Below are 19,886 nucleotides of genomic sequence, written 5' to 3'. Positions count from 1 at the left end.
CTATAACCTGTGATCAGACTGAGCAGGATGTTCACACTGCCTGACTCCCAGGTGTAAGTGGGACACTCTGGCCTGTGCTTGGACAGGCTGTCTCCCCGGATGAACAAGGGCTGAGAGCCTACACTCCTCACTGGGGCCCCAGAGTTACAGAGCATTAGCACCTCTGCAGGCCTGTAACCTCTCTCCACACACAGGCTGAAGGGCCAAGCTTGTGCCCCTCTGCTCCCTCCAGTCCTCCCGAGGAAAGAGCCATGCCGGAATGGCACCCAGCTGACTGTCGCACCTGGCCCTCAGGACAGGTCTCTGAGGGCAGGGAAGCCTCCCAGTACTTGGGAAGACACGGCATTGCACAGCAAAGTGGAAGCGGAGGCTCTGTGCTCTGAGGCCTTGCAATGGCAAAGTCCAAAGAGAAAGGGCGTGTGGGGATTGTACAAGGAGTGACAGAAGTCATTCACTTACACACTCCGAAGCAGTGATGGTTAACGAGCTGGACATGAAAGACTGGCCTTCATTCAAACTCACCAAAACCTCCAGGGTTCTGCCAAGAGACAAAGAAGAAACATGAGCAGCCATGGAAGAGCCAGGAAGGGCTCATACCTGCTCCACAGGCCCTTGTACCTACAGCCTCTGCTCCACAGGGAGTGTCCTCTGAGGGGAAATTGAAGCCTGCGCTTATTCCTATTTGGGAATACGTTTGGTCTCCTTGACAAAGAGCTGCCCGAGTAGAGAATACCCCTTCCCCATTCCACAGAGCAGGAAATACTCCCAAAAGTTTTCCATAAAATAAACTGAAGTTCAGCTGCAAAAGTAGCATTGTTTTGTCTGTTCCATAACCATCTCCTTAGTCACACACAGACATTATGGTTAAAGATGTCGGATAATTATAAATGGTCAGGACTTGCTATAAATAGCCCCGAACGCTGCATACAAATAGTATGTGGTTTACATTTTACAAATTAACCCTACAGGAAAACAACACATGGTGGATGTTAAACAGAATAAGACTCCTCAGCTTCTCTGGCTTGGATTCCCAGGATTCAGACAGTTTATGCTATGCATAGATGTAATTAAATAAAAATGTAGATATCCATGAACTAAAATGATTAATCATTTACACCGTTCTTACATGTCATGAGTTTTTATTCTGGCACAAACACTGTAGTCAATATGGAGTTCAAAGCTATTTTAGCTAATTTGGCTCATTTCTTCTTCAGTTTTAGCAAAAATGAAGTGAGTTGCTTCCACTAAACTCATTTTTACATGATCTCTGTTCTGAATAATTGATCCAACAGAAAGAATAACTCTAATTTCCTTCTAATTGGAAATCACTGGAATAAGTGAATCAGAACCAATTAAAACCCCAAAACTATTTGATTCCCTTGCAGAGCAATAAATCAAACCACAGTGAAACTCTGGTCAATGATGACTTTTTTAAAGATGCGGTGCTTTTTATTATATTTAATTCCAATTATTTGTTTTGGCATTGTAATGAGGAATGCTGGGGGAAACTGCAGCATGAGGATTCTGCTCAGGTTTGGCCAAACACTCCTGGAACTGCAGGGCAGGAGGGTTTCCTGCCTCCCCTGGGGGAGAGGAGGACCCCCAGGCTGAGCTGCTCACACACTCCTGCAGCTGCCCCACCAGCCCTGTGTGCCCTGGCAGCCCTCTGAGTCCTGCCTGGAATTCCACTAGTGAGGAATGAGGCTCTTTTGGTAGATGGTCTTTGCTAGCAGATGGAGCAAAACAGGGACATGAAACACACCTGGATAAAACATGTAAGCCACACTAAAGCAAAGGATCATTCCCTGGCATCCTGGGGACCTTGGCATGTTCTTGAGCTCACTGGGTTGTATGAAACATTCTGTAAAACAGCAAAGATTTCCCAGCAGGCTGGAGCCCATGGTACACCTCGCTGATTGCAACACAGTAGCCATTCCTAGCTGTACTAGGTACCAGCCGGGATTGCATTTCCCAGCCCACGCCGTGCCCCCAGCTCTGCAGCCTCACTCCCTCTGTCAGCACGCTGACAGATCCCAGGGAGCAGGCTCACTGAGCAATCAGCTCCAGCACGGACATGCTGCGGGAGGGCAGCCCTGCCCTACCCACTCCCACCCTGATACACCGCTGCAGGGATGAGCCACTGGAGATGTCACTGGAGCTGATCATAGCCGCTCCGTTCTGGAAGCCACAGAGTGAACTCACACAGATAATTACCTCATCTTCAAAAGGATGAACCTGTCAACACACTAAAGCACTCCTTTCCTGAGACTGTCATGGCTGTTGGGGATACTCAGTATGTCCTTTCATTTCTTGAGCAGCCACCTGTTTGCTGGGCTGTGGGTACTTGTGATTCATACAAACGCTGCCCCTTAAACTGGGAGTCCCAGAAAGAGGTGTCCTGTTTCTGCTGCTCCTTCACACACGGCTCAGAGACAGACACATACACAAACACATCCTAGTGTTTACCAGCAACCGGCCATGGCATTCTGCTGAAACTGAAAATATTCTGAGATGAAAATGACAAGCAGCAGCCATCCCATTTCTTGGCCCCTGCATTTCCCACTGGTGACTGTCACTGTTGTGCGAGGGCCGAGTCCCTCCAGTGGAGCTCAGAACAGCCCAGTCAAGAGAACATTCCTGTCCCTGCAGCCAGGGACATGGCCCCTGGGCACAGCCCTGGTTCACCAGAGAAGGGTGAGGCTGTACTAGTTTTGTCTCAGCACAGATCCCAGCTGAGGGCTGAGCTCTGGAAAGCTGCCACAGAGTGGGATATGTCCTCAGGGCCCCTCAAATAAACCCCCTCTAGAGTCGGGCAGTGTTGTTGCCACAGCCCCCCAGGGCCATCCTGCAGGCCAGGCTCCAGGGAAAGGCAGCGGAGCCCTGCTCCCGCCTCCTCACAAGCCCAGCAGTGCCCACAGACAGTGGCTTTCCAAGGCTTTCAGGCAGGGTGCTCATTCCCATCCTGTGCTCCCTCCCAACACCACACCTGAGCGAGGTGGAAGCAGAGGGCTGGCAAAGAGCACGAGTAGTGACAGCGGTGTGCAGCACAAACCCTACTGCTCTGCCTCTACCTCAGCCCCAGCGTGAGCGCCTTCCTGGCAGTCTGTGCTTCAAACCCACCTCACTGCACTAGGGAAAAACTGCCTTCCATTTACAGCTCATGGCCCTTCCTCCACGTGGAAGGGATTTTCCTATCCTCTGTCTGTGCAATATCACTTTTTGGATGGGAACCAACCCTGGAAAACTGAAGTCTGCAAAGAGCTTTTTAAAAATGTTCCGATTTCTGACCAAAGGTAACCACAAGACTCTCGCAACTTGAAGCTGCCTCGCTGCTGGCCCACTGCCCATCCTAATACACAATTTACCCCAAAATGTAACTTGAGGAGACCGAACAATTGCAATTCCTTCCCTCATGCCCACTGCTGGTTTATTGTGACAGCAGAGGGATGTGGCCCAGCGCCATATGTCCCTGCAACTCGGGTCTAAAGCCTCCCATTCCCAGTGAAATACAGCTGACATTTCCATCCACGGTAACCTATTTGCAAAGTATTCATTTGCTCCTTACTTTATGGGAAGCTACTAAAAGACTGCCATTTTATGACCCATTAAAAAAGATGAAAAAATTAAATACAATTGTGAAAGACATTTGCTGTAAGTAATAAATAATTTACCTCCAATTTTCACGCACTGAAAATTAAACTGGCAACTGCTCAAAAAGTTACTAAAATTACGGTGACAAAGGTACTTCAGAATCAAATGCCTGCACTAAAATAGCAAAAATGCTGTACATAGGAGAAAGGCAAAAAATAGGTCTGTGTATTTAAAGGGCACTTTCCCTTCCAACTCCACCTTCATGAAATAATGGATAGCTTTATAATATGGGCTCCATTTGACCAACCTCACTCTGATGTCTTTGGGGACTGCTTGCTGGGGTACAATTAACATTTACCCCTCCATTCGCCTTGACCCAGTGATTCCCTGGGCTCTGCTAACACTCCTGGACCACAAAGATGACTCTGCATCCAGGGACTCATCCCTGCCCCAGGAGGAGGCAACACACACAGGAAGGGATTTCCAGGCCGGGCTTCTGGGTGTGTTGCTCTTTGCAGACAGCAGCGCCAGCTGCACAAGGACAGGGACAGTTCTCCTGGAGCAGGGTTCCAGCCCTGCCTGTCCTGTTTGTGCAGTGCCACCATGCCACAGGCCAGCTGCGCCCGGGGAGCACCGGCACCATTCACTCAGTGGGAGCTGTGCTGGGGGCAGGACATGGCACACAGTCAGGAGAAGGGGTCAGAGGTGTTTTCCTCCCATCAGCCACACAGGCATAGAAAGGAGCACTGAGTATTTTCCTGAGGATAGCAAGACCCCCTCATCCTGGAATTCATTATCGTGCCTGGGGATTCTGGTAAAAAATTAGTACAAACTCATCCCCCTGCCCTTCTTGGTGTAGCTTAGCACTGATAAAAATTCAGAAGATGGTTCTTTAGGACTCCCTCCTGTTACCTCAGAACCCTCTAGCTTTTCCAGCCACATGTCCACGTCTGGGCTTGACTTTCCATGGAACAAGACACAAACTTTCACTGCTGGGAACTCCTAGGGAATGTGAGAGGACTGGAGGCCAGCAAGGAACTAGCTCTGATCTTGCAGAATCATGGGAACCTGCAGTAGCAGGGTATGAAACGTCATTACTCTGTTAAAGTAGACCATTAATTCAGCTCGGGATCCTATGGCCAGTGCATGATGTGCAGCACTTAGTTCTGCTCACGCAGTCCTCGCTAATGCTCTGGGAACACTGTGTGCCCTAGGAGGGACATGAAGGACTGCGCCAGAAATTACTACTGATCTTAACACCACATCCATATGGCTGAGGGGCCTGTTAGCCTGTACAATTCATTGAGGATGTTTCCATCTGTGAATAGGTCCCATTATACCCTAATTGTGTCAGACTAAATGTATTTCTAAAATATTTGCAGGAGTTAATATTTATGACAGACATTAAGCCTACTCCAGCCCTATTTCCGGCTTCCCCTCCACCTGAGTTGATTTCTCTGGCTATTCTGGAGGGGGGAGGTTGTCCCACGTGAGCACCAGACACATGAGAACTATGTCCCATGGGAGCACCAGACACCGGGAACCACACTGTCTTTTATGTTTGTGGGAACAAAATGTTGTGTAGGGAAATACAAGACAATGCCTCCATTAAACACTTCACCTCGGTGAGTTTGCAACAGGAAGAATCGGTGCAGGTGGGAGCAGTTCTGACCCCCCTGGCTGCCTACCCAGGGCTGCAGGGGAAGCCCAGCTGTTTGCAATGAAAGGTAATGCCAATATCCTGCCCAGGTCTGGACTGGCCATGGGCACCCCAGCAATTTGGGGAGGTATTGCCTTCACCTGAGCACAGGGGCTCTGCAACGGTGAAAACAACAGTGAACAGGTGAAAACAGCCTGACCTGGAGCTGGCATCCTACCAATTGCTGAGCAGCAGGAAGTCAAAAGGGAGAAGCACAGGGGCTTCCTTTTTGGTTGGTGCTGGGAATGGCTGCATCTCCCACGTCAGAGAGCTGCTGGCAAGGTGGGAAGAGGACTGAGTAGCTGAGAGAGCCCAGAGCTCATCCTGGGGGCTGTGGACTCCTGCACCAGCAGCAGGCTGCCTGCTCGCCTCCATTTAGTGCCTCTCAAAGGACAGCTGGCTTCTAAGAGGTAACTGGGCTCTTTGTGCTTTTTCCTTCTCACACTAGTGACCCCTGTTATGTGGAATGGGAAGTATTTCAGTCAACAAGCTGCCTCTTAACTTGCCAATCTTATCCAAGTCTCCTTTTAATTGGTTCCCTTGTCTCTGAACGATTTTTTTTTCCAAGTGCTATGTAGACACTGTGTAGGTTTCAGACTGAGGGTGAGGATTGGAAAATTGGTCCTTTAACCCACACTTGCATGCTGACACCAGCTGCCAAGCTCTCGAGTGGCTCAGCACTCAGTGCAAGCACTGCCCCTTACATTAGTGAATAATTCAGCTCTGTGGCCAAATGACACCCCTGTCTGCACTGCCACCAAGGCTGTGCTAAGGCTACTTAGTGAACAGCACTACAGAAAGAGCTCAGTGTCACTTGTTAGAGAGAGAGCAGAAATGCTGAACACAGCCACAGCATATTAATCCTTTCTTGAGTGACCCTGCAAGACATGTGAGACTGAGCTGCAGCTTGCAAACACTCTGCTGACAACAGCTTTTCTAAATTTTTACCTTTCTCAGCAGAAGAAAAAGTGACAAAACAAAAATAACAGTAGTAAAGGTAGCCATAGTGAGCAACAGCTCTCCTTCCTCTGGTTTTCAGCCCCTCACTTCCATGTTATCAGAAAACTGACCTAAGTTCCACACACCTTTCTCAGCACTCGTTCAGACAGGCAAAGGGATGTTTTGCACAATTCCATGACCCTGACCAAGTTCTGGGCTTGTCTGACTAAGCAGATGATGACATGTGTGTGTACCTGTGTGCACTGGAAATCACAGGGTTTTATGTACTTTAGTACTTGTGGCTTCTGTGGGAGAACGCCTGGGGGTTTGTCAGGGGCATCTTTTAAATGTGAGTTTGGACTCTGTGATAAGACAGACTGTCTCAGGTTACTGCTGTTGTCTGTTTGTCCATCTGGTGGAACATGGTGAGACAAAGGTGAGGTGTAACCTGCAGGTGTGCTTGAGGTACCAAGTACCCTGGCATTGCAGAGGGGTGTTGGGTGAGCACCCAGGAGTTCCAGAGTTAGATGTGTGTCAGGGCAGTGGGACTGCTGGATGAATCCAGCTGTGAGAGGTGTGGCTGGGCTCTGCTGGGCTGTTCTGCCAGCGCTGGGCCAGTGAGGTATGACACTGGCTGATAGGTCAGGTGTAATTACGAGCTTGTGGCCTGCTTGCTTTAGAGGCTTGCACTGTTAGAGGGAGGTACCACTGTGCCATGCTAACATGAGGCCCTGACACTTGGAGTGGGAATGTCAGTGTGTCAGCCCCAGCAGTCGAGTGTGTCCTCCGAGAGCACTAATGGTGCCGGATCGGCTCGCATGCTATTCAGATATTTATTTTGTGTTTGCTTGAAGAATCAGGCCAATGTTTTTGAAAGCACATTTAACTATACCATATGCCTACTTAAATCATCCCTATCAAACAAGTTGTGGGTTGCTGCTCTGGTTCATTCTGTTCTGTTTTCCCTCCCTTCCCAATGTGTTTATGTGTATTTATCCAATTTGCTCTGTTCCTCGTGCCAAATGGCAGGTCTGAGATCCCAGCCAGGCAGGGGCAGCTGTGCTATTGTTGGTGTCTGACAAAACAGAGGTCATGGGCTGGGCCTGCAGCTCTAGCTCTAATGACAGCTTGTGTGGGACATTATGGGGCAGTTACAGTGTAATCAGGGCTCATGTGCCCTCAGAACTAGGAATAAACCTTAACTTGCCCCTTGCTAACTTAGAACTTAAGTCTCACTTTGAAGACGTAATTTCTGGCAAGTTAGCCTCTTGCAAAATATCCTGCTGTTTGTTTACTTCATTGCCATAACTCCTTCCTCTGTCTGGAAAACACCCAACTTTAAACAGCCCCACCACAGAAAGCCAAGACCTGAAAAACCAGGCAACAGCCTCGGTGGAAGAAAGGGTCTCTGCTGCATGGAACTGATCCTAGCTGTTCTCACTTCTGAGATTGATGAGAGTTATGAGCTCTGCCAACCTAGGAAGTAACTGCCCATAGAAAGGAGTAGGCTTTTGTCCTCCACAGGGGGACTCCTCCTTCCCTGGAAGGTTGTTCCAAGTCCAGCCCAGCAGTTCCAGGCAGTGACCCAGCAAGGCGTGATCATTGCCAGTGCCCACTCGTCAGCAAGAGATCAATCTGCAGGGCTAGGGAATCCTAAACTCTCTGCTCCTTGGGTGGGCTGACACTTTATCCCCTTTTCCTGCTGCCTTTCAGCCCAGAAAGCAGGAGTCTCTAAGCTATTGAGAAGGGTGTTCATTGGAGCTGCACGCCAGCTCTGAGGCACCAGAGCAGGCTGCTGTGGCTGGGCAGCTGAGGAGAGGAGGCACAATTCCCTGGAGCCACTCGGGGAGCGCGCAGCTGCCGCGAGGCTGCCTGGCTCCGGCTGCGGCACTGCCGTGCTGCTCGGCATGGAAAAGGGAGCGCTGGGGAAACAGCACATCTGTCACCCACACACAGCCACAGCCTCCACTCAGGGCAGCACCAGATGTGTTTATTCGGAGCATGTACTAACTAGCTACTTAATGGCTTAGAATTATTAGCCACAAGTTAATTAGGCAAACATATTCACCATCAGTCACCTTACAAAGCATCACTTCTTCAACACTGCCTTTACTTCTTGAGTGCTTTTATCAAGCACAGGAAACAGGAGGGGAAAACTACCAATTCCATAAGGGAGCTGTAGCAAGAAATAAATGTGTGAAAGGGATCCATGGGGTCTTAATGAATGCTGGAGTCCACAGGTAACGCCTTAGCTGAGCACCTATCCATGGTGCCAGCACAGTGGCACGGGGAGAAAGCAGTGAGCCTTAAGAGGCTGCAGCTGATGGGGAAGAAAAGGGAAGTAACAGTGAAAAAATGTGTTCCGTGGTATAGTTAGGTCAAATTTGCAAAGACTCGCTTCCCTGCTGCTGCGTGTACTGGGTATGTACTTGGGGATGCAAGTGCTTGCTTGGCATCCTGCCTGCACGATGAATTTGGGACCGCCACAGTCCCGAGGGAACGGGCTCTGGATCCCCAGGATGTGAGACACAAAAGCTGTTGGTCAGTTCCTGGCTCCCAGGTCACAGGCAGCAGTGAATGGAGTCAGGGCAGAAGAGGATCTATCTTTGGGTCCTGGGAACAGTCGGGATCCCTGGTTAGGAGCCTGCCATGACAACCCCTCTGTACTGCACCTTCCAGCTGCTCTCTAAAGGGACAGCTGTCTAGAAACCCAGTGAGGTCATCTGAAGGATGGAGCCCACAATCCGTTCATCTTCTCTCTGTGTGTTTGCTTTCATGTGTCCATGTGCTTCCCCTTACATCTGATGCTGGTATTAATAAAAATGGCACTTAGAAAGTGAGAAGCAAGATTCAAGGTACCCCTGTTCCACTGTCATGGAAACATTCTGCACCTAGAAATCCTAGAGAGCTGAATGTGAGGTATGTGATGGGTAACAGATTACCTCCTGCATTGCTGTGTGCTTTGTGCCAAGTGAGCTGCCCCAGACTCCATCAGCTCCCTGTAAACTGAAGGTAACCAAGAATGTGGCAATACAGTAATAATTTTCCTTCCTACCACCCAGCAAATAACTCCTATTGAATCTTTGTTCTTTAAGTGCCACCAGCTGTTTGTGTTGGACAGGATGTAGGAAGCGATAAATGGAAGCTGAAGACAGCATGGTTTGAATAGAGGGCAAATAAGGTCACTAATAGCAGCAGTGTGGACTGTCCCACCTTGGCACGCAAGCTGATCATCAATTCGAGGTATTGTGAGAAAAGTTTCACTTACACTCGGGTTTGGGTTGGGATTTTTCTTTTTTGGCTCTCCTTCCTTAAGGTTCTGAGCCCAAGGAGAAGGACACTGCATTCTTCTATCCTAGCAAAACCTGAGCTCAAGTGCAGGATGCACAAAGATGGAAGCTGGCCAGCACTGCAGCTGCATGAAAAAACAACCTTCTGTAGTTCCCTGAACTATTTTAAGGACAATGACAATTCCTCTGCCTGTTGGTTCAGTTTGAATAATCCACTGCCTGGCCTAGAGGAGAGTCTGCACTAGATTGGATGTTTGCAGTAGGCACCATCAGAACCAAAATCTTGTTGTGGTATTCCAGTGAGAAATGAGAGTTCCAATAGACTGAGATAAGTAGCAGTCACATAACTATTCAGTAGAAGCATTTCAGTAAAGCAGTGTTTGGTTGTGCTAGTTTGAACTGTAATTATTGTCACCCACTGACCTAAGAAAAGCCAACTTGTAAGTGTTGAGGCAATGCAAGAAATGTGGGCTTTCCCACTGGCATTCCCATGCAAGGCACAGGGGGTTTCACCAATGGCTCACCAGAGCAAAAGCCACCTGGAGGTGAAGCCAAGCCTACGGACAGATTGTTCTGAATGCAAACATTCAGAGAGAGCAGAAGTGAAACTAGCAGGGAATGCAGACTTGTAAAATAGCTGTTTTCACAAGTACTAGTGTTCTTGTAAAACTGTTTTTCTTGTACTAGTGTTCAGGGCTAGTGATCACTAGCAATCTCTTGAAAGAGTCAAGGGCTCTGATTGCCTTTGAGGCACAATGGCAACAGAAAGATGTACAGTCAGGGAGAGGTCACAGCCACCTCTGGCTTAGTTTGATTCTCTCAAGCTGTGGCAGGACAACAAATCCAAGTCTCTGATAGAAAGGGGAACTGATTCTTCTCAAACATTGAGACCTTCAAAGTGTGAATTTAGATGGGCAGTGCGGTAGAATCAGAGTCCTGTTTACTAACCAGCTTGACTGTGTTGTTACACCTGCCATCACAGTGCATAGGTGATCTCTCAAAGCAATTCAACCCGGGTTAGCCTCCTCGCCTTCCTGCCAGGTGTATGTGTACTTTCCCTTTCTGCTTGGTTTCAAATTCCTAACGTGTTTTATAAGGCATGGGGTGCTTGTGTGAAAGTCGTGAATAGTTGTCAGCTGTTAGCTGATCAGGAGCCTGCTAAGTGGGCTGGGTTTGTAAGCAGACTATGGAATTTTGCACTTTAGAAGCAGCATGACAAGAAGGGATTTTAAATGGCACAGGCAGCACAGTCATGTTGTCACCCAACCTAAGGATGATGCATCCATCTGCTACAGGGTACTGTGGAAAAGCAGACTGAAAAAATGCTTGGTTTAATTTACAGCTGGCACTTGGGAAGCTCCAGACTCAATGCAGCCAACAGCTGGGAAGGAAGCAGAAACACACCATGGCTGAATTCCAGGGGAGTAGGGGCTCACCCACCTAACATCCTGAATTCTTTGGCATTTTATCTGTTTTACACAGCTTAGTATTGCTCTGCATGTGAAAACTGCTAATTCAGCAGGCAACAAGAAGTGACTTCAGTTCGGGAAAGATACAATGAAACCTTTTACGTGGGTCTTGACTGTTCACCTGGAAACTAAGCTGCAGGTTTAAAAGCCACACAGCGAGCTAACTCAGACTGCTTGTGTTCTCTTAAATCCACCCAAAAGAGCGCTAGAAAAGAACAGAGCGGTTGTTGCTACATTAGTGACTAATATTAGCTCCACTACATGAGGAATTACTGGGAGATATCCAGCACTAGTCTAGGCTGTGCCAATGGGAAGTCAGGAGTTCAAGTACGTACATATCTTTCATAGCTGTCAGTCTTCTGCACAGTAAACTGCTCAGCTCTGGGGCAGAGCTCCAGCTCCTTCAATAGTATGTCAGGGAATTGTGTTTCACATGGTAACTTGCGAAAAGGTGTTTTCCTGTGACCCTGCAGAACTCCCATTCTCTTGTGCTGAGGTGCACTATCCACACTGCAGTTCCAGGGTGGCAGCTCTCTGGTTCAGGACCACTCCAGCAGGCACAGGGGACTGACACCCTGCTGCACGTGGCACACAATGCGTTTGTCACACAGCTGCGTGGAATGCAGCATCAGAAACAGATCAGTATTGAATCCCTCGCCCTCCCTCTGCTCTGTATGTAGCTCTGCTCCGTGCTTGCTCTCCCTGCCAGCCATGACGCAGCTCAGGAGGCAGACCCTCTGGCCCCAGCTGCCCCACTGGGGTCAAGCACTGAACGTTCTTCCTCCACGGCTTTCCAGCTTCCCTCTCCCAGCCTGCTGTCCAACACGCAAACCAGATGTGCTTCTGGAGCTTTGCTGTCCGTCTGACAGCACAGCTGAGGCGGCTGCTTGCTGCTCAAGGCAGAAATGTAGCTACAGACCCGCCATCTATACAACAAGCTTACCTCTTCAGCTCCTGAAGTGCCACAGATCAATGAAGGCCAATCCAGAGCTGCTGTGCTTCCCATTGGATTAGCATTAGCCTCATGCCTAGTAAGTCTCTGGGAATAACTACTTGACAAGCAGGGAGGAAGCCAACAGACAAAGCCTTGGCCCTCCCACATGACCCAAATCTGATGTGCAGTGTTCTGACTTGAGATTAGCTTAAGGTCTTCAGAAATGTGCACTATCAAGTCCAAGTGATCATAAGGCCCTGAGGCACCTTTGAGTTGGAGGGGAGGAGGGAAGGATGAGTTCTCCAAGGGCTAGAAGTAATGTGCAGCCCTGGCCAGTGACATTGAGAATAAGGCCAGAGCTGCAGTTTAGCCCCAGTGCTGGAGCTGTTAACTCATTGGATCGGGATGTGTGGAGCAGGGGTACATGTCCTGACACCTAATTTTAATAATAGCTTGTAAGTGTCAGTGGTAATGTCATCTCTTTAACAGTGGACAAGAGCATATTATGCCCTGTTAAAACAGCTAATCTGCATAGAACTTATGACAAGACAGATCTTTTCAGTATTTCATAAACTGGCTGAATATTCATTTTTAAGGCACTGTCCAAGTGGGTTTGGTCACAGATGACTACTCCAAGCCCTCTCCAAAGCTGGTATAGACATCAGGGAAATAACACAAGAATGGGGGGAAAAAATGCAGCAACAAACCACCCCCTGTAAAAGCAATAAAATATTGCCTTCAGCCAAACCCCTCCCAGTTAACATCAGCTGTAATGGTGCCAAATGCCAGCAAAACATGGGCTGGCATTTGGTTCAGTACTTACTGGCCACTTTTGTACAGGATGGGTGCAGGGCAGAGCAAAAAATCAGATTCTACTGTTTTAGGCCTTTCATCTGAAAAACAAAAACCACATGAGCTTACTATGCTGTGCAGCTTGGGTGAGGAGCTGCCATGTGAACATGCTGTGAGGTGCCTCCGTTCCCATGCTCCTTACTGGTCTGTCCTGGCTGAAACTGGCAGCAAGGCAGGCCCAAGGTAAGGAACACAGAGCCCCAGAGCTGGCTTTAAATGCCAGGTGAGCCCAGTGCTTATTGGAGCTATTCAAGTCAGCTCATGCTCTTCCAGAGAGGACAATTCCTGGAATCAACACCATCTTTGTGCAGAATGAGATCACTATTAGTAGTTTCCTGGTAGTTGGAAGATGGTTTGTTTCTAGCTGACTCCATCCCTGTGTGTTGCATTGCAGGACTGTTTTATTAGCTGTGACTTGAGTGCTTTTCTCCAGTGTTTCTTCTGCTTTTGAGTCTGTGTGATTTGCAAACCTCTTATACTTACAAAGCACCTATCTGTAGAGCACATGAAGCACTTACTTGTAGAGCCTTGTGTCCAGTACAGCATTTCTGTTCTGCAGATGTGAGATGGGGAGGATGGAGCGTTTTTGCCTCACACCTTTGGTAGGCTGGGGAAATCCAGCTCCTGTGTGCAGAACCATCAGCCCAAATTTCCCCATGGCAGGACTGATGATTTCTCTGCAAGGACTATTTCTTGACCCTGGGGTGAGAGCAGATAACTGATCTGCCAGATCAACTTGGAGAGGACTCTGTCCTGCATTTCAGGAACAGGCAGACAGACAAGCAGTTCAGGGGCAGCTGAAGGAGGAGCTGTTGGCATAAATGAGCTTTTCATATGTGCTATAATCTGCACTGACTGCTTGGCCTAGATTTGGGGCTAGTTGTGAGGTGGGGAAGAGGGATTAGCACATTGCCATATGTTTTTGTCTTAATGGTATGTTTCATAGATTATTTTTCTATCCCACAGCTCCATTTGGCAGGTTTCCTTTCTAGCATTTGGTAATGGTTCTTTATAAATGCAGAACGAGAAAGATGCCAAATGCATCCTTTAAAAGCAGGGGAACTGACACAGTAAGGGTGTGCTCAGAGGCTGGTCCCAAAGAGAGCCCAGGCTCTCAGTGAGGGCAACTCCAACACCAGCAGATCCTCGCCCGAGTGCCCTCACACACTGAGGGTTCTGCAGAGGGACTGACTGCCAGTCTTCTGTAGAGGAGGCTGCAATGACATGTGGATGGTTGTCCTTCTCCTGGGACCATCTCTTTTCTCCTGCTACTGCTCCAAGCGCTTTCCCTGTCTTCCTGTTCATCCCAGCTCCACTGGCCCCCCTTTAGGCTTCCTCTGAAGCAGGCAGTCAGAATCCAGAACAGAGCTGGAGAGAATGCCCTCGTGTACTGTGGGAAGGGCCATTTTAAGTGTCCCACTTGAAATGTCCTTGCTTTCTTCCTGCACTACTCCCCAGCCGCTCGCTGTTGTCCATTGCTGAAGACGTGGACTGGGGGGATGTAGCAGGGCCTGGCAAGACCCCACAGAGCAGATTGTGTTTTTGTAATCAATACATCACTGTGCCATTCCCCTACCCTCCTGTGCTTCAGCACACCCCTTTCTGAAGCCAAGAGAAAACAAGCAGCCCAGAGCTGTAGTTGGCAATTCTCACATCAGATGGTAGCAAGTGTTTGTGGGCAATGGGAAGCAGAGGTGACAATTGTAATGGAAACTGAAGGGAAATTTATACAAGCGGAATTGACTTACACAGGCTGCCTGCATCCAGAACTACTGGGTCACCCGGTTAGTCTGCCAAATTATTGTAAGTATTTAACAGGCAGGGGAAACTGGCAGCCGACTCCAGTATATACAATATCCAGGGTAAGGAAGAAACTCTCTGGAAACAGAAATTCAATTGTGTAGGAATTTAAGACACACTAATACAGAAATCAGATAGGCAGGGAAAAAAATCAGTTGGAGTTTTTCCTTCAACTTCTTTTTTGGTTTTTTCCAGTCTAGCTGGCTTCAATGGAATTCTGTTTAGAGCTACAAGTTGGATGAACTTATCCTAGCCTTCCATTTGAGCTTATGGATAGAAAAAGCAAACTCAGATACAAGCTAGAGGGAAGTGCCAGTACAAGGTGTCATGGTCACCATCTGAAACAGAAGTGCTTTGTGCTAGGGCTGCAGTCAGCCCTGATGCTGGACAGACAGAGCTCACGGACCATGACAAAATACACCACTGTTCTGACGTGGCCTGTCTCTATGCTGTTGCAGGAGGAGGACTGACGTGCCCCTGAAACCCACAGCACACCTGGCACACCACCCAGGACAGGCAGAGACCTTGCAAAAACAAGGTAAGTGCCTCTGGGAATTGCAATGAGATGTCTTGGCCAGGATTCACTGCAGGAAGGGACCTCAGTCAGTACACTGCAGCCACGGGTTGGTTCATCAGCAAACATCTGCTTGCCCAAACGCAAGGAGCCAAACACTTCTCACCATGCTAATGCCCACAGTGAGGGGGCTGCCAACACTGCTCACAGCTAAAGGCACCTGGTAGGAAATTAAAACCACTGAGCAGAGTGTGAAACAACTTTCTTCCCTTTACTAATCCTCGGAGCTTTGCTGCTCTCCTCCTCTTGGCTATTTTTCTCTGAGCTGTCAGTAGCTGAGGTAACTGCAGGACTACACAGACAGGAGATGGCAAATGTCGGCACTTACGGATTGTCGTTCCGTTCACTTGATAGGTGCAAGTCACGCTGTCGCTTCTCCCACCGAGGGTTAAGCCGCTTCCTCTGAGAACCACCTGAAACTCCTCTGGAGGGGAAAGCAAACACAAAATCACCAAACTGCAGTGCACTGCACTAAGCTACACTTAGACCAGGGAAACTTCACTTAGTCTGCAATAAACAAAGCACACCATAGTAATGCTTCCAACTTGCTGAGATCTCCTTTTTCCTGAACCCCTGTACTGAATTCTCCTTATAAATCGGCCAAGACAAGATTTGTTCCCAAATCTTTATTGAGACAGCCCTCTGAAACTGCAAGCGTGTTCAGGCTATCAGCATGATCTGGGCTCAGCTGCACAGTAAGACACAGTTTCTCGGTGAATGAGAAATGAGAAATATGGGACTCAGAAGAAGACTCCCCAAACCCAGATCAGGCTCACTTGAAGTACCAGATGAAGAAAACATTTCTCCTTAGTACTATTTCTCTGCAAGTTGCCTAAGGGCCACGCTATCTGTGAGCTGTGCAGAGGAGGAGTGAAATGCATTTTTTTTACCAGGGCCACTGACTTCATCCAGAGCAGCCACATTTTCACAAAAATATCCGAGTAACATTTTGCAGCTACCTTATTTTGATTGATCCCCAACTATGCATAGATAATAAGCTTAGAAAGAAGACCAAGCCTTAAAATTCTGTGCAACTCTTGTATTTCATTAATATATTTCTCTTGCTGCCCAAAAATGCAGTCACATGCTTTGTTCTTACACTCCACAGATATTGGGGCAGAGTTGAGACAAGTGCAGAGCAGACTCAGGGGAGAGGGGCATGTAAATCCTCTCCAACTTCCATGGGCATTACCCTAGCTATGGAAGCAGGCCCTGGTGGTCAGCTCCCCTGAGGAGAACAAGAAGGCAACAGAGAAATCTCATGTTTCTTTAACTTCTTGAGGACTGAATTAGAGATGTTTTATTCTAGACATATGCAGTTTTCCTTTGGATAAAACAGGGGGAAACCACAGTCCTATGATAATTGAATAGTATATAAAAATTATAAAACCTTACCTCCTACGCAGACACTGGATGGCTCTAAATATAAAATCTCAGTGCATGATTGTTTCAAAACCTATTGCAAAGGAGGAAATAGTCACAAATAGGTTCCATAGCACTACTTCAATGAGCAATCTTAGTTTAAAACAAATGCTTTCCCCTGGAACACACTCACAGCTACAGGTTTGGTTTGCTAAGTCCAACTTTGTAGGACCTTGCCTGGAGCATGAGCAGTTCCTGCACACCTGCACAGTTCTAGGAGTTCCTAAGGCTTGGGTTAGTTTGTTAAGCCCTTAGAGCCTTTGAAATATAATGATGTACAGATCCCTATCCTGATTTTCCATGAACCCCAATCCTAATGTTTAAGCCAACAATGAATCACAAGGAGCCTGATCCAAAAGCTAATCCAGTGAAAAGCAGTGTTCCAACAATGAAGCCTGGTCCAGCCAAGTGCACGTTCCTGCGAGCGCTGGCACCTTGCCCAGCGTGGGGAGGCACAGTGACAGCGGTGTTCCTGACTGCGCTGCCTGCCCTTGGACAGGGATCTCACTTCAGCTCTCCCTGTTGTACGTGGGATTTTTAGCAGGCATTCGTAAACATTCCATGGCATCAGTTCAGCTCCCTGCAATCACGTGCACAGCAGAGAGTCCTGTTACTGTCCCCTCTCTAGCTCCACTTGCCAGGTGTATGCCTGCTGCCGAGCTGCCCTGGCTTCCTAGGCCTGTCTCTGTCTCTTGCTCTTAACTCCTGCCTTCCTCTCAGTAGGACTCCGTACACTCTGTGATGTTTCCCAGTGGTTTGTGCTGCTACATACCCAGGCCCAACAGAAACAGTCATGCAGGCGCTGTTCTGACAAGAAGCACACCAAGCACCAAGAAAGAGCATCTTGCCTCACTGAAGGCTTCCTGTATTGCCTCTCCCCCCACAAACTGTTGTGCACAAATTAATCTTTTAGTGCTTTAAAACCCATGTTAAATATTAAGTGGTATTTAAAAAAAAGAGACGCGCAGGCGCATGCATTTGGATGAGACACAGTAACAGAGATCTTAGGAAAGAATGTAGCCCGGAGTTCAGTGCAAGCCAAGCAGTTCATATTAGCTGAGGATCTTGCTTCCAAAAAAGGGCTTTAGCCTCTCGGTTCCCATTGCAGTGTGGAGACAAGTTATCTGTGGCTTGTTTGGGGGCTGGGGAATATTTTGTATAGGATTTTATTCCTTTGCTGTAAAAGCATGTTCAGTTGTTTTCACTCAAGAGTCAGATAAATAGCAAAGGTGAAGCTGAGACTGGGGGCCAGCTTTATGTGAAGCACAGATTTCAGTAATTTTGTTTTTAGGGGGAGAACCTTCCAACCCCTGTCCTGGCCCCATTTGCCCAGTGTCTGAGGAAGAGTCAATGGTGTGACCTGGAGGCTGGGGAGAGGAAAAGACAGTGGGGGACAGGACCTGACTTCCCTTGCCAAGCAGTAGTTCTCTGGTTTCATTACATCCCAGGGTGAATTTTCTAACACTGTGCTTCCAAATGCAATATAAATCAGGAAAAAACCTACCTGAATATATTTAACTACCTTTGGATTTAAGAACAAATTGGGAGGGGCAGACACGACGACCCCAATTGAGCTGAAATGCAGTGTACATAAAATGATCACAAATCATGAACAAAAGCAAATTATAATAGCGGGGTCAGGATACACTGGTTTCTTCCATGGAATCCATTTTCATGCATGCTCTTGGCTAAAGCAGCAAATACCAGATGTTAATACCGCTCTAGAAATAACTGCTTCGACAATAATTTTACATAATTTTTATTACTGCCGTCCCTTGCTTAGCTTAAGCAAGCAGTACTGTTTAGAGAACGTCTCTTTGCAAGGGTGGTGGCCTAATTCTACCATTTCCCCCCAAACAAAGCTTATATTGGGACGAAAACACCTCTGAGACTACTCAGATTTGGGTTTGTAAGTGTCAGGATGTTCTCTATCCTTCAAAAAGCCTCTAGATAGTCCACACTTGGGGAAAAAAAAAAAAAGATAATGGTAGAGAAGTGTGCCTTGTCCCCAAAAGCCCCTCCCCTCAATGATCAAGTTAGCTTAAAAAGCAGACATGGAACCTCATCGAGGACTACCTGGATTCAGGTGGAGCCCATCAGAAGCACATGGATATGGTTCTTTGCTTAACCTCTGCTGAGACTCTGCCTTCTCCTTAACACTCCCTCTGAGCAACATTGAAACACTGCTCAGAGCAGAGTTTCCCCGAGTTTAACAGAAGCCTTCAGACTCTGTGCAGGGTCCAAGGCCAGGAGCTGTCCTGGGCACCAGGCCTGTGTAGGGTTTGGCTCACAAGGATTCTGCCATCACCATGGGAAGCTGAGGATAATTTCAGCACAGCAAATGCTGCATGTGCTTTCACGTGTGGGGGAAATGAATGCATTTGCACGTCTTAGGAGAAGGTACAGAAACCTGTCACCTGTCCTTGCTCCCACTCACTCTTTTCTACCTGTTTCAATCTTTTTTTCCTTTTCCATGCTAGCTAATCCTTCCAGCCAGCACAGTGCACTCCAGCACTCCAATAGAAAGTTTTTTCCCCCTGGGGAGAAATGATGTGAAGGCATCTTAGCCATTTTCCTTAGGATCCATGTCCATTATTTAACATGCCTTCACACCCCTGTCCTTTAGAATTTAAAACTAACTTTAAACTATCCTGATGTGGAAACCTGGGCTGCCAAGTCACCAAGACCAAAACAAACTCCACAGAAATCTATACAAGGCTCCCTCTTTTCCAGTTCAGGATAATCCAAGATCCTACAAATTCATTATTTAGAAACTTGCCCACAAGAAAAGTTGAAATAACTCTATAAGGCCATCCTTGGATAGGATAGTTAAGCACTCTGCTGACATAAAATAAATTCAAATAAGACAAATTGCCTTATTGTCACAGCATACAAGGAGAGATTCTGAGAACTGATGTCATCCACTTTGTCTCCAGAGGTCCATACCAAATATAGGACTCTGCTCCCAGGCTCACAAAGGCTTTTCTCTCATTCCCTGCCTTCCCCCTCCTCCCAGTGCTGGCTTTACCAGAGAGAGCCAATTCCCCACAACCCCAAGTGCATAATAGAGCAAAAACCTGTCAGCCTTTGACCTGCTGTCTTGCAGCTTCAGCAGTGGAGAGCTGTGGTAAGACTAGAGGGTGTTCATTGCCTCCTGAGGCGACCTGTGCAGAGCGGGAATGGTGCCAGCCAGAACCAGAGTCTGCCAGGTAAAGTGACCACAGCTGTGAGCTCGTTAACAAAGGTGTGGCTGCTGGGACAAGAGAAGGCACTGCAGTTCTGTTCTTAGGCAGTCAGTCTCTTGGACTGTATGAAA

General features: G+C 47.9%; 1 protein-coding gene across 2 annotated transcripts in view; it reads right to left on the bottom strand.

The window, feature by feature from the left end:
- ANTXR2 (ANTXR cell adhesion molecule 2) overlaps window positions 1-19,886 on the bottom strand; it is a 77,312-nt gene that overhangs the window by 36,539 nt on the left and 20,887 nt on the right. For both annotated transcript variants that reach the window (XM_030239082.2, XM_030239083.2), the window contains exons 8-11: window positions 16,544-16,604; window positions 15,477-15,572; window positions 12,746-12,815; window positions 460-538 (exon numbers count right to left, since the gene is read on the bottom strand). In XM_030239082.2, coding sequence (XP_030094942.2) covers window positions 460-538; window positions 12,746-12,815; window positions 15,477-15,572; window positions 16,544-16,604 — 306 coding nt within the window. The remainder of the gene's footprint in view (window positions 1-459; window positions 539-12,745; window positions 12,816-15,476; window positions 15,573-16,543; window positions 16,605-19,886) is intronic.

Source organism: Serinus canaria, chromosome 4 (genome assembly GCF_022539315.1).
Source record: "Serinus canaria isolate serCan28SL12 chromosome 4, serCan2020, whole genome shotgun sequence".
Lineage (NCBI taxonomy): Eukaryota > Metazoa > Chordata > Aves > Passeriformes > Fringillidae > Serinus > Serinus canaria.
This window is presented reverse-complemented; position numbering and strand designations above follow the sequence as displayed.